General features: G+C 37.0%; 1 protein-coding gene across 10 annotated transcripts in view; it reads left to right on the forward strand.

Moving 5' to 3' along the window:
• The window catches only part of Slc4a7 (solute carrier family 4 member 7), an 89,075-nt gene that overhangs the window by 16,986 nt on the left and 45,561 nt on the right, over nt 1-26,528 (forward strand). For 3 of the 10 annotated variants that reach the window (XM_034497710.2, XM_034497711.2, XM_076931582.1), the window contains exons 2-9: nt 6,928-7,009; nt 11,487-11,633; nt 14,822-14,960; nt 15,647-15,807; nt 17,190-17,378; nt 23,512-23,627; nt 25,026-25,085; nt 25,736-25,893. In XM_034497710.2, coding sequence (XP_034353601.1) covers nt 6,928-7,009; nt 11,487-11,633; nt 14,822-14,960; nt 15,647-15,807; nt 17,190-17,378; nt 23,512-23,627; nt 25,026-25,085; nt 25,736-25,893 — 1,052 coding nt within the window. Of the gene's footprint in view, nt 1-6,927; nt 7,010-11,486; nt 11,634-14,821; nt 14,961-15,646; nt 15,808-17,189; nt 17,379-19,997; nt 20,367-23,511; nt 23,628-25,025; nt 25,086-25,735; nt 25,894-26,528 lie in introns of all 10 variants that reach the window. The other 7 variants (XM_034497712.2, XM_034497713.2, XM_034497716.2 and 4 more) reach the window with 4 other exon arrangements.

Raw genomic sequence — 26,528 nt, forward strand, 5'->3', positions numbered from 1 at the left:
ACTTGTCATAGTTGTTGGCCTCAGCTTTTCATGCTAGAATTACAGGCGTCAGCCATTATGCCAGGCTAACATCAGTCATTTCTTTTTTAAAAATATTTAAAATTGTTTGTTTCTATTAATTTGTATATATTTGATGACTCTTAAGGTATGCCTGTGGGTCGTGGTTAAATCTTGGAGTTAATACATCTTGTAAAAATAGTGAAATACTATGGTTTGTAGTTTCACACGGAACCCCAGTGAGGTGTTTGAATTAGCTTACCACAGCAATCCTGTGTCACATGTCTAAACTTTCATTGTTGCTGAGGGCTTTTCCTTCCAGTATTTGTTTTATGCTTATACCACTTTCCCTGTTCTCATACCTTCCATATCTTTACATTTCATTCTCTCATCTCCTGTAGAGACTTTTTGTTTAAGTTTGGATTGTCTTTAGTTAAAATTCAAATTCCAGCATAATGTCATGACACTAAAAAAAAGTCAGATATGTAGATCAGTAAGTCAGGTGTGGCTACTTACACCTGCCTCTCAGCATTCAGGAGCTAAGATGGGAAGATTTCCTTGGCTGCAGAGTGAGTTACAGTCCCTCCTGGAGTATAGATTGAGGCCTTATCTCAAACCTGACAAACAAAAGTGGGAGAAGAAAAAGGTACCCAAATTATATCAGCATTCAAGTTTGATTCTCTCTTGTCCTAAAGAGATTATTATGCCTTATTTCTATGTAACACACTTTTTTGAGACATCCCTTTATCAAGAAATTCTAGGTATCTCCAGCCTTTTACTATTACAAACACTGTTGTAGTAAATTACTTTGGATACCTGTTAGATTCATATATCTCTTTCTGGAATAAGATATCCATATATCTTATGTACAGTTAATATTATCTTTTATGTTGCACTAAAGTTGTATTTATAAATTTAAAAAATGACATCAGAGCTGAATAATCTTAAGTATAAGATTAGATTGAGCCTCATTTACATTGAAGTAATTTGGATGCTTTTTTGTTCTTTTGTGTTTTTTATATTTCTTGTGACATGGCATTATTATTTAGGTGGGCTTTGTAAGTGATATGATAGATCTGAGGTTAAGAAGGAAACATTTTTATGTTGGTTTTGTTCTTAGCTATTACTGCCTTTAGTTTACTGCTATGTTCATAAGGGCAAAAATGTGGAAAGGGCCTTTTCTATGTGAAAATATAAAAATACTTAACACTGAAAGGGGAATATTTAAAAATTACATTATACAAGAGAAGAAATTTTACTAGGACTACCAGGCTCTGCTCAGAAGTGTGTCTTCAGTGACAGTTTCATTACAAACATTTAATATGTACATGTATTTTTATGTCAACTTGAGTGGAGAGGGAGTGCAGCTCCATTGGAAGGACAACATAGGCTGGCCTGACCACCCAGTTCTCTCAGAGACTAGACCACCAACCAAGGAGGGTACCTAAAGGGATCCATGGCTCCAGATGCATATGTAGCAGAGGATGGCCTTGCCCGACAGCAACAGAAGTGGAGGCCCTTGGTCCCCGGGGAGGTTTGATGCCCCAGAGTAGGGTGATGCTGGAGTGGTGGGGCAGGAGAGTGTGGGTGGGTGGGGGAGCAGTCTCATACAGGCAGAAGGGAGGGGGGAGGGCAGATGTGGGATGGGGTGGTGGTGGAAGAGTAACCAGGAAGTGGGATATTATGGGATGGGGGTTTGTAGAGGGAGTAAATAGGATATCATTCGAGATGTAAATGAGTGGAATGATTAATAAAAATAAAAAAAAAAAATAAAGAACACAAAATGATATTTTGCATGGAGTATTAATTTACTGTGTATTGAAAAATGGTATAAGGCATTATTCCAAAACAATCACATCTAAAGGCCATGCCTTTAGGAGAAATTATTCTTCCCTTCAGATAGTCAGTTGTAGTAATAAATATTAATCGGAGGTTCCTACCCCATCTTAGATCATTTAATCCCCAAATAAAAGACATAAACCTTTATATTTATAATAAGCCTTAAAGCACTAGAGCTGGGCAGATATCAACCCTCTGTGCTATTTTGTCTACTTCCCTGTCAATAACCCTGAGATGTCACTTGTCATGTTTGGCCTGGGCAGCTCCTAGTTCAACTGGTTGGTCCTTATGGCCATGGTCTCATGATCCACCTCCATAATGTCTTCTCTTCTCCTTCCTCGTTCATGGTCAAGCCCAGGAACCAAAGCCCTGTCTACCTCTCTTCTGCCCAGCTACAGGCTGTAGGCATCTTTATTTAACCAATAGTTTTAAAGAACAGGATTTGTACAAGAAAAGCTGGTAAACTTGAGAATTCACTAGTAGGTAGGCAACTAGATCTTCGGTACAGAATTTAGCTTTACAGTATATAGCAGCAGACCAAACCACAACACTCAGTGCCTTTGTTCTGGGAGTTTCAGTTTGTGGCCACATGTACCCCTGTACTTTTTTTTTTATCATATAGCCAGATGGCCAATCTACAGATGCTGTCTTTATTACTCATGTTTTACAGTTGAGAAATATATTTGTTGTTTCCTGTCTTTCTTTGGTCAGTTATTGCTGTGTGTGTGTGTGTGTTTTAAAGACAGAGTTCATATAGCCCAGGCTAGCTTTGAACTCACTGTGCAGTCTCAGATGACCCTTGAACTTCTGTTTCTTCTGCCTCTATATTCCAAGAAGCAATCACACTACTCCTGAGCCATATAACTAGCCCTATGTCTATAATATTTTTAGATTAAAAAAATTTACATTTAAGCCTATTTTAGTGCTTTAAACCTTTAATTTTAGCACTTGGGAATTTGAGGATTGTCATTAGTTCAAAGTTAGTATGGGTAACAGAATTAAGTCCCTCCCTTCCTCCTTTCCCCCTTTACTTTAGGGCTAGGGCTAAAACTTGGTGCCAGACCATAACATGAAAAGGTCCTATGTTTAGTTCCAAGAACTGTCAAAAACTTTCTAATAAAATTGTTTTCACTTTGTTACGATAGTTAAACTTCAGAACTGTAATAGCAACTAGATGATGTTTGACCTTTGTTTTCTTTCAGACACATTTTCTGAGGAGTTAATAATTTGGTATAAATTCCATCGAACCTTTCCCTTCTCTTATTAGGAAATGCAAATAAACAAACATGGAAACAAACATTTGGGCACAAAACTGGCTTAATTGATTTTTAATATCTCTTTGATTTTATTTATACCTCTGTAAATTGTTTTTTTCACTAAATAATATAATATTGAGATGTTTCCTAAGTCTGTATTTAGATCTACTTTCAGGGAACCTTGAATGCAATTTGTACCTTAAAGTCCTTTCCAGGGTCTCCTGCTTCTGCCTGGCAAGTGTTGGTTGGTATTAAAGGTCTTTGCTATCCTAAAACCTACTGTATTCGGATTTCACCCCCCCTACCCAGTTTGTATCTCTGAGTGTGTATCACCCAGAGCCTTGTACATGTTAGGTTAGCATTCTCCTACAGAGCTACATTTCCATCCTATACCCTCCGCCCCCAACTGTGTCAATTATATTTCTTAGTTTAAGATGGTCTTTTTTTTTTTTTTTTTTTTAAACAAGTGATTTTTTTTTTTTTCCTTTCTTTTCTTCTTTTCTTTATAAGTGGAAATTCTAGGTCTGGTTTGGTGCAGGAGGCCAAGATAGGCAGGTCTTTTAGAGTTTGAGACCAACCTAGTCTGTATAGAGAGTTTCAGGCCAACCATGGTTGCACAGTGATACCTTGTTAGGAGTAAACAGAGCCCACCACACTAAGATTGGCAGTGAACTGTATAGTGTAGTCTCCCAGGAGTAGACTGAGTAGATAGGAAAGGAGGCTCCCATCTACATCATAAGGATTCTGCTTTTTGTGCAGGTGGAGATATTTTTCTCTGACAAATATTTAAAATGATAGAGTATGTATATTTTAACTCAATATAGAAGTAAGTATAATGTAAATATAAAGTAAATGGTGGATTACTCACAGGGTAATTTTTTAGTGTAAGCTGATTAGTTAGCTTTGTTAATATATCTGAACACGTAAGTAGAGCTGTGTTGTTTGTTTGAGGTCAGGAGGCTGTTGTATTGTTTTGTTTCTTATCCTGGCAGTGGTGCAGGCTAAATGAAAGCTTGGATGGGAGCAGTTAATCCCTTTAGTGTGGACAGTATGTTGTCTCTGAGGACACAGCCTTGACCTCTTAGGTTCAGGAGAGAGCTTGTTAAATGCATGTGTGGGAACTTAAATGACATGTAATTGTTGAAGGGCAGCTAAAATTTTTAGTATGACTTGTTTAACAGAAGGGGTTTTTAGTTACCAAATCATCCTTTCTTTCTCTTATTAGAATACAAACAGTGATTTAAAAAATAATAAAATAGGATAAAATAAAAACAAACCAGAATAGGACAAAACAAACAGAAGTTAAAAAAAAAGAAGAAACACAAGAACTACATATAGATGTAGAGACACACATCCACATACAGAAATTCTATAAAAACATATCAGAAACCATAATACATATCTAAAAGACCTATAAGGCAAGAATAAAGAGAAAAAGAAAAATAATGCCTAGACAAAGCATTGTGAGACAAAGATATTCCAAAAAATGCCACAGCTTGTTTAGTGTTGGCTGCCTACTGTTGGGTATGGGATCTGTCCTTAAGATGGTTACATATCCATTGAGACTCCGTTGGAGAGAAAGAAATTGGAGATACTGGGTTAGGATTGGGGCTTGTGTCTACTTCCTCCTCTCAGTGCTGGGACTCCATCTGGCTTAGACCCATGCAGGACCTGTGCATGCTGCCACAGTCTTTTGTGAGTTCATATATGTATCAGTCCTGTAGTGTTTAGTTGGCTTTGTTTCCTTGGTGTCCTCCATTCCCTCTAACTCTTACACACTTTCCTCCTCCTCCTTTGCAGGGCTCCCTGAGCCCCAAGAGGCGGTGGGATGGGGTAGGTGGTGGGTTGGGGACTTGATGGAGCCACTCCTTTTAGGATTGAGTGCTCTGAGATCTCACTTGTACATGGTCCAGCTGTGGGTCTCTGCGTTTGTTCCCATCTGCTGCAAGAACAATGGCTGAACAAGACACTGATGTATGTATAGCAGAATTTCATTAGGAGTCATTTTATTGACTATGATCCTTTAACAGATCAGTAGTATTTGGATGTAGTTTCAGGTTCTTGGCTACCTAAGCAGCGTCACATATGGGTTTCCTCTCTTGGAGTAGGCCTTATAACCTAACACTGAGGACTCCTACAAGCTTGGTGCCACTCTTTTACCAGTAACCATTACAGGCAGGTTACCATTGTCAATTAAAGGGTTGGTAGCTGGGTTGATGCTTCACTTTCTCCTCTGATAGAAGATAGAGTACCTTTTAGTACCATGAACACTATTAGTAGGGATAAAGTCTCTAGTTAGTCACCAGCTTTACTTCTCCAGGTGGAGTAAGGTATGTAGGTACCATCTTCAACAATGGGGCCTACCATCAGTTTGTGGGGAGCAACCAAAAACCTTGGCAGTATCCTGGGTTTGAGGATGTTCTTGGGTAGGTCCCCTTTGGTCAACAACTCAATTAGATGTTACTCATCTTGGAACTGGATTTAGTGACGAGATGTTCGTTCAGTTGGGATTTTATTGTTACTCACTTTTGAGCCTGGTTTTGTTTCTGACTTTGGCCCTATTACTAAGGAAGTTTGGAGAACTTAGACTAATCAGACAAACTGGTGTCTTTTCTCAGTTCATGTGTGGAATCATTATAGCATGTTGAAGTGTCAAGCCCTATCAAGTTATTTAACTTCTCTGAATTAACTTGAATGCCATCCATTCAGAGATCCATGTGAGTTTTTCTTTGGGTGTCTAGCTTTAGAAAGTAAGTCTAGACAGCAGAAAACCTGTATTTCCTTGGTATGCTATGCCTGATGCTGAACTTTGTGGGTCAGATTAGTGAGAGCTGAGCTAGTAAGAAATTTACTTGAAAATTAAGCAGATGAACCCTGATCTTGAGTTTAAATAGTGAGAATTTGTGGAAAGCTATTAAACAGCTTGTTATGTACTGTGTGTATGGAAAGGCATTACACTGCAGGGCAGCACTAGTAAAGGTTGTGCAAACCTTTCCTGGCACAACAGCCTGTGCAGGGTCCAGAGCAGCCACATGTGGTTGTGCCCAAACACAGAACTAGACTTTGAGAGATGGGGGATGGATTCCTGTTTGTATCTGTTTGAAGGAATTGTACAAATAAGTTTGTACTATGTAGATGATAGTGATTATAATGTTCTTTTAAAGTCGTTAGGTCTTGAGAAAGGAAGTGTAAACTACAAGTTTCTTTTAAGATGCTACACACAGTATTTTGTAATAAGTGTTTACAGAACTGTTACGTTTGTAGTGCTGGGAAGGGAGCTTTGTGAAACTTAGTCTTAATTTTACATCATGAACCAGAATTTCCCTAGAGCTTACAACTTTGGCTTTTCCTTTTTAGGGAAATGAAAAGTTCTCACTTTTACTTGCTATTTGTTAACTAACAAATAAAAATGGTACTGTACATTGAGTGCACCACTTATTTTTGACCGTTTCGTGTTTAACTGTAATCCATTGCAGTAGTTGTCTTCCTTTCACTATAGGACTTTGGAGCAAATGACTAAACAAGCATTCCACGCTGGCATTTATGACAGCAATCCTTTCACATAAAATTTCTGTTTTCTTTGGTCCTGGGTGTATTTTATTGAGGATAAATTAGTATTTTTTTTAAAATGGTTTATGACACTGTCACTTTCATTCTTACCATGAAAATTATAATTATGGATTTAAAAAATTCCTGTAAACACTTTTTAAAAAGATAAGGTCACTCTCAACATTACTTTGTGAGAAGGCATCTACTTTTGGCTATTTGAAATAATAAAGATGACGAGGTCCTCATGTATATTGGATTACAGTAAAGGAGAATGCCTTGTTTTTAGGGTCCTGATGAAGAAGCTGTTGTGGATCTTGGCAAAACTAGCTCAACCGTGAACACCAAGTTTGAAAAAGAAGAATTAGAAAGTAAGTTCATTTAAGATAATTTCTTACGATTAGCAGGGAAATGACCACATGATGCTTGTCAGTGTTTTCTTACATTTTACTTACTGCTTCTGGAAATGTCGTTTACTTAAAAGACTATTGAGTACTTTTCTAGTGTAGTACAATGAATAACAGTGCTGCAGATGTCCATCTATAACCAGACTATTTCCTGATGTTTATTCTCTTGAAGTATTGCCATAGATAGATTTCCAAAACCCATTCCCACCTCATTGACAGTTGCAATTACTTGTGAAAAGAAAGGTAGTGATTAGGAAATGTATTCCTTTCCCATGGTTTTGGTACCCTGGCTGGAGTTCCAGATTTTAAGCCACAGGTGTCACTAGTTGCCATCAGTTGCTCATTTCATTGGTGCCACAGTAACTACCACTTAGAATTATGCAGCAAAGGAGTTCTTTATTCTCCCTAAAGGGGAAGAAATCCTGTTAGTTTCTTTATTTTTTTTGTCTTTGAAATAGTTTTGGAGTTATAGCATGTCAACATACACAATACAGAACATTTTTGTGTGCACTTTACACGGCTTATCTAATGTTAAGAATATTAAGCCATTTGTGAAAATACAAAAGCTAACACTGGGAAACTAGAAACAGGTTTACTTACAGTTTCCTCAGCTACAGGTTTTGTTTGGAATTGACTGGTTTTCTACTACTGGCCTTTTCTGTTCCAACTGAGTACCCCAGTTGACACAGTTTGAGATATGTGGTACCTTTACTCTTAGGTTGTTGTGTCTCCTTAGGCTCCTCTAATCAGTGTCGGTTTCTAATTCTGACCTGGTGGTCATGACATTGACAGTGGAGGAGAGTGAGTGGGTTATACTTTGTACAGTGGTCCACAGTTTACAGATTGAGATGAAGTATATACCACCACAAGGACTCATGCAACATGGCTGTAGATATTATTTTGTGTTATTGATGAATTAGTGTGGAACATTTGGCTAAATTCATGTTCATGGAAAAGTTTGCATAGACACTTTAAGGACTTTTTATGTTAAAAATTTCCAATTCTGTATTAGGCAATCTGTTGCTTTTAAGAAAGAAATGGAGCCCTTTGCATTTTATTCTGGATTTTTTGCCTCTGCCTTCTGAGTACTGGGCTTTTATTTGCTTGAGCCAACATGCTTGGGTAAAAATGACTTAAAAGTCCAAGAGTACCTCATGTAATACATTATACCAGACGATACCAAAGGTGAAAGCAAAAGAAACAGTTAAGATTCTGGAGCTTTAGTATATTCTCATCGTTCCTAGTCTTTCTGCTATGAAATCATAGAATTTTTATCTTAGTATATTAGGTTGGTGCGCCAAGTGTTAGTTGGGGCCATGAGATTGTATTAATACACAGCAATGGGGAGTTGACTCTTCAGTTAAAGTTTCACTCAAATAAAATTGTAAAATCACTGAGTTTACTTACAGTTATTTACATTAGTGAGAGCTAGTCACATGTACAATGAACCATTTAAAAGTCAGTTCAGGGTTTATATGCTAGTGTTGTACAACCTAGCTTTACTTCCAGAAGCATGCCTGTCATCCCTGCAGAAACCTTGAGTAATTTTTAAATCTGTAAGTTCTGGTATAATTTTCCTAATAATAAAGTCTTAATTTCTGTAGAGATTTTATCAAGTTCTTAGTATTTTAGGCAGAATGCTTGAGTACTAGGAGATGTTTCAACAAATAAGTTCAGTATGTTTCCCTAAGTCTGGTTATTTTTACTTTAAAAGTTGCTAGGTTACTTAATGCCTTTTTTTTTTTTTTTTTTTTTTTTTGAGACAAGATCTTGCTGTGTAGCTCATTCTGCCCAAGAACTTGCTGTATAGCCCAGGTCTGATGGTTAGTCTTCATTGTCAACTTTTAGAAGCCCTTAAAATAATTTTACACACCTGTGAGCATATCTGTGTGGTCATTTCTAGAGTTTTAACTGAAGAGGGAAAACCTACTTCTAATGTTAGGAATACTATCCCATCCATGGCCTAGGATCCCTTACTTAAAGAAAGACAGCAGCAGGGTGGCAAAGAAAACAGAGGACACAGCAGAGTTTTTGAAGTTCCCTGTCTTTGCTTCCTGATCTGTCAGGATACGAGCAAGAGCCTCATGTGTCTGCTGTCATGCCTTATTGAATTTAATAAACTTAATATATGCTCTCAAATTAAGCTGAAATAAATCCTTCTTTTTAAAAAGTTGTTGGTCATGTTTTGGTCTCAGCATTGAGAAAGCTGATGTGAGAAAAGTAGCCAATATACCAGGCTGGCCTTGAACTTAACGTTCAGCCTCCCAAGTGCAGGGATTATGAGCTGTGCCTAGCTTCATTTACTTGACTGATACTGAGTCAGCATATTTGTAAGTAGGGAATTGACAAATGATTAGGATCAATTGTAGTTGGTAAGGATCAAGTATACATTTAAGTCTCATCTCTGAGGCCAAACATGGTGGTACATTCTTGTATTTCCCACTTGGTACATAGAGGCAGGAGGATTCTGAGATTATTGCTAGCCTAGCAAGATCCTGTGCCAAATGCTAAAATGAGAACAGAAATTTGTTACAGTAAAAATTAATTGGGGCTTTCTGTCCCACCTTTGATCATTCAGTTTTCAAATAAAAGACAAAATCTATGTATTTATAATAAGCCTTAACAGCACTAGAGCTGGAAGATATCAGTCCTCTAAGGTATTTTACCTATATCCCTGTCAACCCTGAGATATGACTTGCCATATTCCACCTGGGAAGCTTTTACTCCAACTGGCCAGCCTTCATGGCCAATTCTCATGATCCCTTACCCCACCCACGGTGTCCTCTACTCTCTCTTCACTCTGCTCTCCTCTTTCTTCCTGGTCTCTCCTCAGACCCTCAGCCCTGGGAACTGAAGCCCCACATACCTCTCTGCCCAGCTACAGGCTGTAGGCATCTTTATTCAAGCAATAGTTTTAAATTAAGGAGCAAGGTTATATCATATTATTTGATGTACATGAGGTTTCCTTGTCCCTAAGGCAACCAGGTCTTGGGGGCCAGTATTTAGCATTGCAATACAGCAACAGACCAAACATCAACAAAAAGTCTCAGGATAAAGAGTACTTTAATGTATTTATTTCTTGACCATCTTATGAAATTTTTTTTTATGAAAAGACTCTTAATAGCCTAGTATTTCAGCGTATTGTTTTATTTTATATATAAAGGCAAGAAGCAAGTCTATGTCAAGAGTTTTCTTTCTATAGTTGCCTATATTTTAAATTTGTAGCTCACATCTCTCTGTATTCAGCAAGGCAATACAACTTAAATAATGAACTGTTTACGCTGTTTGAAGAGATCAGATTGTTACCTCTCAGTAGTAGACGTAGTATTGTTGCTATATGTACCCAGTCCATTTCATTCAGAGACTACCTTTTGTTCTTAGAGGGATTAGAATACAAAGGATAGTATTTTTCCAGGAGTAACTTTTCTTATTCTAAAATCAGAGTAATGGTGTTACAAATATAAACTCTTACATGCTGCTATTCTTTGCGTGTATATAGTGTATATATAAAGTATATGTATTTTTGAAGACATATTTAGTTTTTTTTTTTGTTTTGCCTTTATGTATATGTATGTATCATGTTCATACTGGTGCCCACAGAGGTCAGAAGAAGAGGTCTTGAATCCCCTGGCAATGGAGTTATAAATAGTTTTGAGCTTCTATATAGGTGCTGGGAATAAATCTGGAAAGTCTCAAAGCGAAACAAGCAGTCTTGACCCCTGAACCATCTTTCTATCCCTGATTGATGTTTTTAGATTATTTATTTATGTTTGAAGCTTATTGTTATTCAAATCAAAAAACAAACAGAAAAACCCCTTTGAAACAATGAAAAAATAGTAAACATTTACTTAAATGTTAGTGTATTATGACACATGAAGTACTTACTAACCCTTAAGACATACGCTAAGGATGTCTACAAACTTGAATTGGTCCTGAATGTAGGTAGAATAAATGTGTAGAGGTATGTTTGTATGTGTAGACTTAAAACACTTAAGTCTTTTTGTTTATATTTTATATAAGTACATTATCTGCTGTTTTTGTTTTGTTTTATTTTGTTTGCCTGCTTCCTATCTCTTGAAAGCCCTGATTAATCATGAACTCCCATTCTCCCACCTTAACTTCCTGAGTTCTGGAAGGTAGAATAAATGTATCCTGTATTGTATGGTATATGTAGCTTCTCTTGATTGAGTTTAGATGATAAGCTGATGCTTCCATGAGTAATCCATGTGGCTAGTTTAATGATCAGTTAGTATTACAAAGCTCTGCTCTAACATGTTGTGACAGTTTTATAAATTAAATAATTGAAGACAGCCATTGTTGATGTCTTGACTTTGACCTTACATGTCATTCTTTGTTTCTAGAATAAAGTGTGATGTGCTTTCTTGAATGTCATACTATCACTTTGGCTAAGCCATTAACACATTTTAAAAACTTGAAATAGGTCATCGAGCTGTATATGTTGGTGTTCATGTACCATTTAGTAAAGAGAGTCGTCGGCGTCACAAGCATCGAGGGCACAAACATCACCACCGGAGAAGAAAAGACAAAGACTCAGATAAAGAAGATGGACGGGAGTCTCCTTCTTATGGTAAAAAGAAGTTGCCCTCTGCTGATGGCTTAATGTTTTTCCCAAGAAGTTCCATCTTTTTACTTTAAAGTTTCACTATTTTTTTCTTTATAGCCGAGTAATATTCTGTCACATAGCATAGATGTATCATATGTTCCTTACAGGTGACATATGTAATCTGTTGATGGACATCTAGGTTCATGTTCATTTCCTAGTTATTGTGACTAGAGCAACAATGAATATGGATGAGCAAGCATTTCTCTAGCAGGCCTGGAGTCCTTTGGGTATATGCCAAGGAGTGGTATTGATAGATTATTTGGTATTTTTAATTTTTATTTCTTGAGAAACCTCTAGAGTGACTTTCAAAGTGGCTGCAGTCACTTTCGTTTTTATCAGCAGTATATGACAGTTCCCCTAGACCAAAATCTGTGGTGTGTGTGGGGTGTGTGTGTGTGTGTGTGTGTGTGTGTGAGAGAGAGAGAGAGAGAGAGAGAGAGAGAGAGAGAGAGAGAGAGAGGCTGACAGAAGAGAGTGTTTCATAACTTTCTCACTTAGCAGTTGCTTGTCATCCACATTGATTTGTCTGTAGATTTTTTTGTTGGCAGAATGACCCTTTGCTTCCTTCTCACCCTTCTTTGCAGGAGCCATTCTTCTTCGCTTTAGTAGGAAAGTACATCGATGCTTTTTGTTGTTGCTGTTTTGTTTGTTGACGGAACCTTTTATAGTAGAGACTGAGCTCAAACTCTACTGTATTGCAGAGATTGGGCTCGAACTTCAGAATCTCCTGCTTCCACTTCCTGAGTGGTGGGATTATAGGTACCCATCACATCAAGCTTTCCTCTCTCTGTTCTAAAAAGAGGTTAACAGTTGTACACACTTATGGGCTAAGGAGATAGCCCAGTGGATAAAGAACTAGCTCCTCAAGCAAGAGGACCTGAGTTTGATTCCCTGCACCCACATAAGAACCGAGTCGTGGCATGTGTTTATAATCCCAGTGCTGCTAGTGACTCTACATAGTCTAGCAACATAAGGTGTATGTTGTGGATTGATTCTGAAATTATGTTAATCAAGGTGTCTTTGTGTGAAGACTTAGGGTATACTCATTCTCTGAGCAAGTTGCAATTATACCATATATTATTTTTAACTCCCCTTAGGCCTGCACTTTGAAACTGTTCACTAGTTGGACAGAATTTGAAAACTAATAGTTCTGTTTCTGGATAGTAGGTAGCCCTGGCTCTGAATTGTGAGAAGAGGCAAGAAGGATAAGTTCTGTGTTTGCCTAAGCTAATTTCTCAGAAGTGGTTTTCTAGCCTGGTAACACAAGGCAGAGCCTGGCCAATTCTCAGGATCTGGGTTAAAGAAGAATCCAAAAACAGTGCAGTGTTTCAGTCTTGTTGAGAGTGAGAACTGTATGGGCAACAGAGATAGAGACTTGCACAACACAAGTGTCAGTAATAACACAGGTTTCATTCGGTTCAGAACTGTGCGAAGCCAGACTAACCACCAAATATCATCAGGTGCTACCAATGCAGTGCTTAGAGTCTTAGGCCATTTGATCCTTGTTTGTTAGAAAGAGTGGGAATCAGTGTAATATTATATTCTAACTTAAGAGATTAAGAGAAAAGGTGAAACATATTAAGCTGATAGAAAGTGAACAAAGACTAGAAATGGTAAAATGGCTCAGTGAAGAGAATTTGCTGCTCTATCAGAGGACGTGTGTTCAGTTCCCAGCATCCACCTCAGGCAACTCACACTACCTGAAAATCTAGCTACAAGGGATCCAACACCCTTTTTGGGGGCCCTGTAGGCTCTATAAACATGCATACAAACCCCACACAGTCACACATCCATAATTAAAAAATAAACCACTGGGCATAGTGATGCATACCTTTTATTCCCAGCCTTAGGATACAGAGGCAAGTGGATCTCTGTGCCTTTGTGTCTTTATCATTCTCTGCTTAATTGCTCTGAGGCTCAGCTCTCATGAGTATACAATCTCTTTCCTAGTGCTGGGGTTACAGGCACACATGGCTGTTCCTGGGTTTTTATGTAGGTGCTGGGAATTTGAACTGAGATCCTTATGCTTGCAGAGCAAGCACTCTTAGCGCAGAACTTTCCGTGTTTATGTTTTGAGTTTGCCACACACATTGTGATCTACAAAGCTCATGCTTAAGAACTATGTAATTGTGTTTAACAACAAATAATCTCATAATATTTTATGTAAGTATAGTTTTGGGCCACATTCAAAGCAGTCCTTGGCCAAATGTCTTAAGAACCTCTTTAGTGTCTCAAACAAAGGCTGAAGTATCCTGTCTTATCGCCTTTATATAGCATTGCGCTCTCTCTCTCTCTATCTCTCTCTCTCTCTCTCTCTCTCTCTCTGTGTTTCTGCAGATGTAGTGTCAAGAGGTAGTTAATCTGAACAGTGGGCAGAAGTGTGGTTCTGATTGGATTCCTTGGTCACAATAGGAAGCCAGTCTTTTCTCACTAGTAGCAATGAATACTCAGAAATGGAAGTTAAAAGTACTACTTATAGTGGCTCTAAGAAAAATTCTTTAGTAATAAAGCCATTAAAAATCATGCAAGTCCCAAGAGTAGAGCAGTTGATCATAGTAATATTGCTTTGGCCTCTGGGGATTCATTCAACACAAAACCTGTGAAAACCCTGTCGTTTTCTGAAGTTGGCCCTTCGTTTTCACATCTCTCACTCACAGTCCTCTTCAAGTATTCTGTTTGTTGCATCCACAGGGTCTGGAGGATTGCTTACTTAAGGGCTCGATTTTAGTGTTAACTCATTTCTCATGTACAGCAGGGTGGATTTTGTTTTTAATTGAAAGTCTTAAGGTTTCTGCTATTTAATGGGCTAGTGTCTGTTTTGCAAGTTTGTTTCTTGCAATGATCCTGACCTCATAAACCCCAGCTGACAGTTGTATTTCTCTAGAACAGGAGGAAAAGCTGACTTGTACATGTTGGTAGCTTGAAATTTCACTATGTATATTTTGGATTTTGGAAGTAAGACTTGTTTAGTCCTGGCTAGTCCAGGACTTACCGTGTAGATCGGGCTGGCCTAGAGCTTGAAGTTATTTTCTTAACTCAGCCCTCTGGAAACTAGAATTACACATGTGAGCCACCACACCCCAACAAATTATGTGACAAAAGTGTTTGAGTTTCACACTGTACCCAGAATATCTGTACTGTGGTTTGTTAAGACACACCATCACAGAGGGTGCAGTTCATCCTCGGCACTGAAGATGACGATGAGGAGCACATTCCCCACGACCTCTTCACAGAGATGGATGAGCTCTGCTACAGAGATGGAGAAGAGTATGAGTGGAAGGAGACTGCCAGGTAACACTGCTCTCTCTGTTTGGTGATGTGTTTACTTATTCATTTATTATTGAGCTTTTATTTATTATTATTATATTATTATTGTATTATTGAGCTAGGGTCTTGTTTTATAATCCTGGCTAATCTAGAACTCAGGATGTAGCCCAGGCTGCCCGCAAACTTGCTCTAGTCCTCCTGCTTCTCCCTACTTAGTCCTGGGATTATAGGAACAAGTCACTTGCTACTTGTTAATGCCTGGAATTTTTTTTTTTTTTTTTGCTTTTAATTTATTTTCTTAAATATTCTCATTTAATATGTTATAAGAGGGGTTATAATGTGATATTCAGATTGCTTTAAACAAATTTGAAATAAATATCTACATAAAGATGTGAAATACTGCACTTTTGTGGTCTTATTTTTTTTTTTTTAATATAAATTTTGTTTATTACACAAAGGAACAAACGGATGACTTATTTACATATTGTTAACCCTCAGGCTTATCATGTGAAACAGATATCAGGTTTTAATGGCTGCAGACAGTATAAACCATTGGCCTAATTTGTGGAAATATATTTGAAGCACTAATTTGTTCTAGTAGTGATTTTATTTTCTTGTTTTTCTTTTTAAAAATCAAGTTTGTGTTTGTGGCATTAAAATAAACAATGGAATGTTCATGATTGTTTAGTTTCTCTGTATTATTTATTTAGGTGGCTGAAATTTGAAGAGGATGTTGAAGATGGTGGTGACCGATGGAGTAAACCCTATGTGGCAACTCTGTCTTTGCACAGTCTCTTTGAACTGAGGAGTTGTATCCTAAATGGAACAGTCATGCTGGATATGAGAGCAAGCACTCTTGATGAAATAGCAGGTTATATAATAGACCGATTTTTTTTTTTTAACATTTAATGTAATTAAATAAAATTAGATGTTATTTAGGCTCAGGCCTAAACTCATTTCCCCCCTTGCCCAAAGAAGGGACAGATTAAGGTCACCCTTGACTTATTGGCCTGAAACATTGATTTTCTGTGGGAAGTTTTGGTGATTAAGTTGGGAAAGGAGTGATTCTGACATGTACTTTGGGAATATTATCCTGGGTTACTCTGGACTGGGATGGTAATGGAAGCAAGAAGTCCAGCCATTTCTCTGGAGTTATGTGAGGTAGTAAGGCTAGTGTTAGATACAGCAGTGGAAACAAACAAACAAGACAGACTTGAAGGATGGTAAGGAATTAGAGTTGGAAAAAAGAATTGTGATCATTTAATGTCTTTAGTCTACAGTTGCTCAATAACAGCATCATGTTTGTTGTAAAACAAATACTATATAGTCACTGCAGGTTATTACCACAGAAAAACAGTAGATCAAGTATTTGGGTTTATTAAGAAACCCAAAAACTTAACTGTAATTTGTGGGCTATAAATAACTTGAATTTTATCTGTTAGATTTGACTGTGTGCTAGAGATCTTTGAATTGTCATATCCCATTTGTGTATGAATGACTGAAAAATTGAGTTGGAGTTAAGAATATTGAGTATAGACAGATGAGTTCCTCTTTTTATAGTTGTCACAAAATAGAACTTTTATTTTTAAGAAGGAATATTGATACTTAAATTTTGAAACATTCATACTTGTGGTGTAGCCTTGATATCCAGTGCTCACAGAGCAGCTCAGAACTGTAACTCCCAGTTCTAGGGGATATGATACTCCCTTCAAATTTCTACAGGCTCCTGCACACAAATGGTGCACATACGCCCAGGATTAGGCATGTATACATAAAATAAATACTTTTAAAACTTTGTACATATTTATACAATGCATTGAAAGTAGTACCCTGACCACATTTGTTCATAGACGGGCACAGGCATCAGACCTATCAATCTCCCATTCCTTTTATTTCCTGGCAGAATTTACTATGTCAGGGATTTTATCTTCACTGGTTTTGTTCTCTGGCAGAGTAAGAGCTATCACTTTACTGTCTTGCTCCTAGCATAACACAGACACTTGGAGGAAATGTTTAGAAGCCTGTGCCATCGGATATTTAGCTAAATAGAATTTACTATTTCTGTTTCATGTTTTAATTAGAATTTACCATTTTTATATAGGAAAGCAGCTTCTTTAAAATACACTACTTAGTAAAATAAGAATCTTATTAATTATTTCTTGTTGGGTGAATTATGTTCATATTTAATCTTTATGCATATGCTTTCATAATGTTTATATATAAAAAAACTTTTTTTTTTTTTTTATTGACTAGATATGGTGTTAGACAACATGATAGCATCTGGCCAGTTAGATGACTCCATAAGGGAGAATGTCCGAGAAGCTCTTCTGAAGAGACATCATCATCAAAATGAGAAAAGGTTTACGAGTCGGATTCCCCTGGTTCGATCTTTTGCAGATATAGGCAAGAAACATTCTGATCCTCACTTGCTTGAAAGGAATGGTGAGAATGTGGTGTCCAGTTTTTGCTAACATTTCTCTAATGGCATTCCAGTATGTTACAGTTAATATGTGTTGCAAGAAAAGTTGTATTTCCACACTGTTATCATTTTTATTTATCCAAAATTATCATTTCTTAAGTGTTTCTTTTGTTTGTTTTTGTTTCTTTGAGACAGACTCATTATCTATCACGGCTGGCCTGAAATTGTGTAGCTTATGCTGGCCTTGAACTTGATTTTTCTTTCTTAGTCTCCCAATTGCTAGAATTACAGGCCTGTACAAACAAGACCAGTGTGAGATAGAAAACACTTGGGTGAGAAGAAAGCATTCAGTGTTATTAAAATGACATACATTTTTCTTAAGTAGTCTATAAATAAAATTGCTATTCCTTACCCTAAATCACATTTGTTTTTTTTTTTTTTTTTTAATTTTGATTTGAGGCTTCTTGAAATAATTAAATTTCTTAAAAATTATTTAAGAGGCCTAAATTATGATCTGTAACTTTAATGTTTTTAATTCTAAATACTGAGTTTGAACTTGATGCCTGTATCAGATTTTTTTCTTGATGATTTTTTCCTCCTAAATATGCTAAAAGTACTAATTATAGACAAGTGTTTTAAGAACTGATTTTAGATATTTATGTGCTTTGTGGAAGGTTTTCATGATAGGCCTATCTTATACAAATGTAGACAGGTTGGCATCTTTCAGTCTATTGAGAATGAGTCAAACCCAGTTGGTCAGACTTAGTTCTGCCTTACCTTTTAGGGAATAATAGCAGGTTTTGTAGGACTTGAGGAGATAGTGTTTTTATTTTTTAAATTTTACTTTTATATTATTTGTGTATATGTTTTGCCTGCAAATAATGTATGTGTTCCACGTTGGAACATTTGGTTTGAAGAGGGCATTGGATCCCCTAGAACTGGAGCTAAGGATGGTTGTGAGTCACCACATGGGTGCTGGAAACAAACCCAGTTCCTCTGGAAGAGCAACAAGTCTCTCAATTGACGAACCACCTCTCTCCATTCCTCCTGCACTTTAAGTGTTTCTGAGAAGTAACGCACATTGAATGCACATTTGCCTTGCTTTATTGTCTTTTTCCTAAAGTAGGAATGTACCAGTATGATTCTCATTTGGCTCTTAAAATGGAACTGGGATAACAAAACCTAGAAAGCCCAGATGCAGGTGCTTCTGAGGGCCCTTACTGCTTCTAACTGCTGCCATGACAGGAGGCCTAGGAGGCTTGCAGTTTGTGACAAATGGGACCTGGGACACAGTAGCTTTCTGGTCTTTCTGTTCCTAAATGGCTGTTAAATGGTTGTCTAAATTATCAGCCATATGCATAAGGCCTTAACATGTCAGTTGACATCAGCCATTGTTTGTAGCTCAGAATAAGATACATAATTTGGTCATTAAAGAATCTTTTAATCTGTTTAAAATTATGACATTGGTACATTTAAGGGACCTATGTTTAATTTACAAAGAAGTTATACACGGGATAGTTCTGGTTTCCTTCTTCTGTTGTGTTCTCCACTATGCTGAAGTGCGTTCATTCACCTCAAGGACTCTAATAACTTGTATTTCTTTGTGCAGTGTTTTCTCTTTATTTTCTCTGTAGTTTAATTTCTTTTCATCATAACACGATGATTATTTTTGAATGCAGTGCTATCATGTTAATTTCATTGCATTATAATTATAATGTAATCAACTTTTCTGGATGTAGCTCTTAAAAACTAAATATTAGTTGTTTATGTATTGACAGTTGTCTCTATTAACTTATTTTAGTTACCAAATAGTGGGTTTAATCACACTCTTTATTATATTTGACTTTTCTGACCATGTAGCTTTGATTACGTAGGTTTCAAGAGATTGTTCCATTTCTTATGCAACTACTATTTGGTTTTAAACAGCTACAGGAGAAAGAGTGTTTCTCTTTTAAGCCACACTTACTAGTAGTGCCAGGTATTTTAAGTGTAAGTATTTCTATGCTTTTGAAATATACTAGGCTTATTTCTTATTGCTCTTGCTAAATGCTTTGTTTTTAGTTAGCTAATTCAGTGATTGTGTATATGATATACTATGGTAGAAGCCAGATGATGTGCTTTGGAATCCTGATTTAAAACTTGATGTCATCATTCCCTTTGTCTCTCTCACTTTAAAAAAAAAAAAGACAGGGCCTCACTGTGTAATCCAGACTGGCTTGAAATTTTTTATAGACCAGGCTAGCTTTGAACTAAGAGATTCACCACACCTGGCTATAATTTTCTTGAAAAATAATTCCTGTGCTTTATCTTGTGTTTTTAAACTTTATTTAAGAACACTGGCCAGCCCTGTTACAAACATTTAATACCAGTTTTAAGTGAGTTATTAGGTTATGTGGGCTCTTAACGATAATGATCTGTAGATGTTGGTACAATTTAAGAAAAGTTTTTTAAAATAATCCATTCAGCCAGGAAACTGATGACAGTTTAAGAACTTTCCAGTGGTATTGCAATTAATAGTCTGACTGACCTGCTAACACTTACAGAGGAATTTGAAGCTTCTAATTTGTGGTTTGAGTTGAGTTTTGTGTTCTCTGTTGTTCAATGCAATGAACATCATTTTTTACTTATTTGTTTTATCTTAGGGGAAGGCCTGTCAGCCTCCCGCCATTCTTTGCGAACAGGTCTGTCTGCCTCAAACCTTTCCTTGAGAGGAGAATCGCCTTTATCCCTTCTTCTCAGTCACCTTCTTCCTTCTTCAAGAGCTGGCACCCCTGCAGGCTCAAGGTGTACCACCCCAGTACCCACTCCCCAGAACAGTCCTCCTTCCAGCCCCGGCTTAAGTCGCTTGGTCTCCAGAAGTTCCCAACAGACTCAGCCTCAGGCCCCAGAAGTACTGGTATCACCTGACAGGGATGATATTCCCAGAGTAGTAATTCATCCGCCTGAGGAAGATATAGAAGCACTCAAAGGCCAAGAGCAGAAGAATGAGGAAAATACTGACTTCACTCCAGGCAACTGTCCAGAGTCCTCCACGTGTGGTGCTTCCTGCCTCTGGGTCACTTGCACTGAGAATGCCTGTCAGCACATAGCTTGAGCAGCATATGTAGATAATGCTTATGATTGACTTCTGCATGATTTGTGTTTACAGTATATTACAGAAAAAGGATAAGTTTATTAAACTTAGTTATAAAAATACTACAAAGAAGGCTGTACATAAGTCAAGTTCTTAAATATTTTTTCAACTGGGATTTTAGAGGTCATGACATTGGAGTGCTTTAGGAAACATTTTCTGATGTGAACTTAGAAGGGTGGCTTTTCTTGTGGACTTGTAAGGTGAAGAAGCACAGAATGGTAATGAAGAGGTCCCTTTCATTTGCTTGTTCTTTTTTAAAGAGTAGTATATCTTTACTTTCCTAACAAGATAGGATGCCATGTTCATTTTCCCATTCTCTCTCTGAGAGGATTGAATAGTAAAGTATTTTGGCACAGACTTTAGTTTTTTATTTATGACTATGTTAGTCCAAGTTTTCCCTCATATTTTTCAGAACTGTAGGCTCTATACGTATGGTGAGGATAGGATATATTTATGTAAGTAAATATAAAACTTGTTTATGGGGCTGCAGAGATCACTGGTTAAGACTTCATATTGCTCTTGCAGAGTGCCTGAATTTGATTTCTAGCACCCTTGTCAAATGTCTCATGGTGCCTGTAACTCCCTGGAATCTGATGCCCTCTGCTACCCTCGTCAGACCACTCATATGAACATGCTCAACACACACACACACACACACACACACACACACACACACACACACACACACAGAGTAGAATCTTAAAAAATAAAGCAAACTTCTAAGGTAAAATTTTTTTGTTAATTCACAATTTAGGTAAATATTTTTTTTCAACATCATGAATTTTTATGACAAGATATATCAGCTTTTCTGAATAAATGAAATGAAAATGGATGGATTTCTGAAGGGAACTATCATTATTGAAGAAAAGTCACAGGATCAGACATCATTACTTCTTTTTTAACTGCCGTTTGCTCTTAGAACATTCTGCCATTTCTAGCAGGACTCCCTGGAACCTGATATTTAGAGGAGGACTACGCAGAGACAGGAAGCCATAGTTTTTGCTGACTACCTTGATTCTTAGTATAGGAACTGGATTTAGGAGCCAGAAGACATTCCTAATTAAGAAGACAGTTTAACTCATTTGAGTTTGGAAAGAGAGATTCTTGGTAGAATGCTTTTGTTTCTTTTCTAAGAACAAGGTCTTGTGTAGCTAAGGCTAGCTTTGAGCTTCTGATCCTTTTGTCTCTTACCTTCCAAGTGCTAGTATTAACAGGACTACTGTGCTTGGCAGGTGAACTGTTCTTAACATGCACCTGCCATTTTGAGAAAGGGACAGGTTGAAGATGACAGAGCAATTTCAACTGAACTTACTTTTTCTTCCTTTTCTTACCAACTTTGCACACACACACCCATCCTCACAAATTTCTTTGTTATTAGCTCTCAAATCTGATGGCTGAGTTCTTCTAAAATTTGCATTATGTTTTTGTTTTCATTATCTGTACAATATATTTGAGCAGTCAGTAGTGCCTAATACTCACAGTTGCCACCAGACTTTTGATAAAATGCTTCTCGATTTTCTTGTGTGGGAGCATTTTGAAGCCCTCTCTCAGGCTTTTTGAGCAAGGAAGAAACACTATTCTGAAACCATAGAGGCAATGGTCAAACATAAGGAATCTTAATATTTACCATGTTAGTCAGCATCTCAAAAAGTATTTATTTTAGGAAGTAGCTTTTATTTCAGAATTGTTTAATTTGTCTAGAGAATTATCTACATGCCTAAATTAAGTGCAATGCTTTTTATATGAAGGCGTTTCATTCACAATGATACCCCAGTTTGTTGCAGAGAAGTAAGTATCACAGAGGACTTATGTCCACTGTTAAACCAAATGCCTTAATTTTATATTCAATAGTTATAATTGTTCTATTCTGTGAGAATAAACATGCTTGGATTTACCAAGTACATCTGATATGCTTGAAATTGTAGAAGTGATACTAATTATAACAAAGAACTGATACTAATAAATATTAACGGAATTTCTATACAATGGTAGATTGTATTATATTATAGTCTCTTCCTCTTAAAATGTTCAGTGTTTGAAACATTAATTAGTTTATATTCTTAGAGTAGAAGATCTTTTATCTTTGAAGAAAAGTGAGGTGTATTTAGTAGTAGAAATCTGTGTGATGCAATTTGGATTTTAAATTTGTTGAGATTTGAGCTTTTTATAGAGCTTTGTGTTCATGATAGATTAGTATTGTTGATGCTTTTAAGCTGACTTACCATGAAGCACTGCTGTTGACTGTCACCTGAAGAAGACATACTAACACGTGAACATGCATCATTTATAATTCCAACAAACAACCATGCTTTCCATATACTAATTTATAGGCTTGCTGAAGCATAGAGATTGAGTGAATTAGTTGAGCACATGGCTACAAGTGATTTTTTTATAATCACTTGTATACACTTATATACAAGTATTATTTAGCTCAAATTTTGTTGATTATATAGTTTTAATCTTTATTCTTGGAAGATTTGTTTATGGTCTTTTACTTAGATTTCTTAGGAAAAATAACAGTAGAAATTAGACATACTATTGAAGAAAATCAAAATTCTTGAGGAAACTTATGATTAAGAGAGATTAAATGTAGCTCTTAAATTTTCTGAATTACACTAAGAGTTTATCAGTGGATTCATACAGTATTGATATGAGTATCCTATATGAAGCCAGGCCTCACTGAGTTCCATACAATTTACATGAGCTAGGGATATCAAAGTGTGTTTTCTAGATGTACTTGGAGCGATAAGACTCTGGTCTTAGCTCAAATCTTTGGTAGTTCCACACTGACTCACATTTCAAAAGGGTACTGTGTAGATTTTAGTATAATGCTTTGAATATTAAGATACACAATTTCATCCTGTTCATGTGTTCTAATCCATGTTGCTGGTATGAAGCTAACATCTGGCACCTTTTAACCTCTCACATTTGCTTTCATAATAAACCATCACTTTACGGATATATCAGGCTGCAAGATGGGTTTTCTCCTTACTAATTTTGGTTGTGTGTTTTCTTAAATACAGGGATTTTGGCCTCTCCACAGTCTGCTCCTGGAAACTTGGACAATAGTAAAAGTGGTGAAATGAAAGGTAACGGAAGTGGAGGAAGCAGAGAAAATAGTACTGTCGACTTTAGCAAGGTAACCCAGGAACTGCACATTTTCATTAGCTTTCCTACTGAAGAATAACTAGTAATGTGTTGCTTTGTTGCCATTGCTTACATAACTGTTCAGTAGACTGGTGCACATACACTTGCATGGCATGTTTGTGAGGTGTTATGGACAGAAGCTGGAATAGGCTCCAAGTATTTGGATAATTACATGCTTACAGTTTCAGCAGTTGAGAAGAAAACACTGTAAACAGTATGACATTTTTCTTTGTACCTACTTATCAGTACCATGACACATTTTAAAGAGGTCTTTTAGGAGTGGCATTGCAGCACTAACAGAGCCTTCTTCCTGGACTGGACTGCATCCCAGAGTTACTGATGCATGGTGTTAGCACTTTTGGGAATGCCCCTGGGAAGAATGGATGGATAACAAAAGGCACTGATTAAACAACAGCAAAAAGCAGTGAATTTATTTTGTTTCATTGAAATAAAAATACCCCACAAAACAAACAAACAAACAACCCTTATTACGATCAGAACAGAGCACTAAGCATAAGTGACAGCTGAGTTTCAAGACTACCTTTCTAGTGGTTGAGGCAGATAGTGTATTTTTAATGTGCTGCTGGTTAATTGACTATTATTTTATTTATTTATTTATTTATTTATTTATTTATTGATTGATTGATTGATTGATCATCCTGGAACTCACTCTGTAGACCAGCCTGGCAAACCTTGAGATCCTCCTGTCTTTGCCTCCCAAGTGCTGGGATTAAAGGCATATACCACCACTGCCCTGCTTAACACTAACATTTGTACTTCTTATTTCTAGGTTTTAGATGCCAACATGATCCAGTTTTTTAAAGCTTTTTATTCTGTTTTACAGTCTGTACACAAATCACACACACCTCACTGAAAAAAAAGTTGAAATGATTTGTATTGTAGCTTTGTGGAGCTTTGTACTCGCACATTATAGAAAACTTGTCAATAGAAATTTTGACTGTTCTGAAGGTGTTCACGTGGATAAGCCAGCATATGCCTATAATCCTAGTAATCTGAAGGCCAAAGCAAGAGGATCTCAAGTTTGTGGCTAGCCTGGGTTACAGAGTGAGCTCTAGACTACCCTAAATAACTAAATACTCTAAATACTACTAAATAACAAAATCTTGTCAAAAACAAAACAGATAAAAAGGGCTGTCACAGCTGTCACTTCTAACGTCCCTTGCTTTCATTGGTGCTGTTTCAGATTATCAGAAAAGTTTCCTAGCTCAACTGGAGTTTATTCTTTATTGGTGAATAAGTAAATGACTGTGATTTGCATTGTATAACTCTTCTCTGGGCATGGCAGCTGTGGTTGATTTGTTCCTCTGTCACAGTTTGACTTTTTTACTTGGCCTATCCTTGTGTACCCTCCCTGTCTCTTGTTGGGCAGGAGTCTGCCTCCTGGCACTGTAGTTGTGGCACACTGGGTGTGGGACTCAAGAGGCCCTCTGTAAGTGCTGGTTTTATCTTTTAGTAGATAGTCTTGTTAGTGGTTGTTTAGTAGCTTGTGTGAACCTGTGTATGAATGAGAGCCTCACCTACTCTGGTGTCATGTTTGTAACCTTTTGTAATTATACACAGGCAGCTTGAGTCTCCCTTACACATTGTCCCATGTTTCATCAATCAAGGCTATTCGTTGTGCATAACATTTTTTTCCATTTAAGGAAAATTCTAGGACATGATAGTTTTTTTTAAATAAGGATTTATAAAGACATAAGAAACAATAAGTCTGAATAATAGAAAATCATGTAATGAATATGTTGTAGCACTGTGTATAATTTCATTTCATGAGCATTGTTAGTTTGTGCACTGTATGTCCTCACCAGTTTTTAATGAATAATCCATTCATTGAAAAATTTTCAAGTTTATGTTTGATCATATAGAGCTCTAAAGTAATAAATGTTGTAGTAGTTAGAACAATGGATGGTGAGTTTTGCTTGCATTTTTTTGTATTTGTCTACTCCGTTCTTTAGATCTGTGGGAATTTTAGTGTGTATTCATCTTTTAGATCTCACGTTTTGATTGCCAGTAGTAGTCTTAAAATCATTCTTTCATTAATTTCTAAGTAGTCATATTTCTAAATTATTTATTTATCAATAGGTTGACATGAATTTCATGAGGAAAATTCCTACAGGAGCTGAGGCGTCCAATGTGTTGGTAGGAGAAGTGGACTTTTTGGAGAGACCTATCATTGCGTTTGTGAGACTGGCTCCTGCAGTTCTCCTCTCAGGGTTGACGGAGGTCCCTGTGCCTACAAGGTAAGAAGCAGTTTTCTTCATGACTGTTCACATCAATCCAGTGGCTGGAAGAAGTATTTGCTCTGTGTAATAGAAGCACTACTTAGTTACTAATTGTTGATATTCAGTCATTATGCCGAAATGCTTTGAGTGTTAGAGAGTATAAATTATCGTCCCCTTCTCTCAGCTTTTAGCTAGCTTCATTCTGGAACTTACTATGTAACCCAGGCTAGCCTGATTCTTCGTTTAGACTCCCAAATGATGAGATTGTAGACATGAACCACCTTTTCTAGCTGTAATAATATTGTTTGAAAACAACTCTTCACTTTTTTTTTTTTTTTTTTTTTTTTTTGGTTTTTTGAGACAGGGTTTCTCTGTGTAGCCCTGGCTGTCCTGGAACTCACTCTGTAGACTAGGCTGGCCTTGAACTCAGAAATCCACCTGCCTCTGCCTCCCAAGTGCTGGGATTAAAGGCGTGGGCCACCACCGCCTAACACAACTCTTCACTTCTATCATCATTAAAAGTTTGATATCTTATGAGCTATTTACAAAGCTAGTCATTGAGATTCCTTTTTGTGCTGGGGACCTGGCAGGGGGCTTGCTTATGTTCAGTTCTCATTCTGTTCTGGCTACCCTCAGTCATTGTAGACAATGTT

The sequence above is a fragment of the Arvicanthis niloticus genome, chromosome 3 (assembly GCF_011762505.2).
Source record: "Arvicanthis niloticus isolate mArvNil1 chromosome 3, mArvNil1.pat.X, whole genome shotgun sequence".
Classification (NCBI taxonomy): Eukaryota; Metazoa; Chordata; class Mammalia; order Rodentia; family Muridae; genus Arvicanthis; species Arvicanthis niloticus.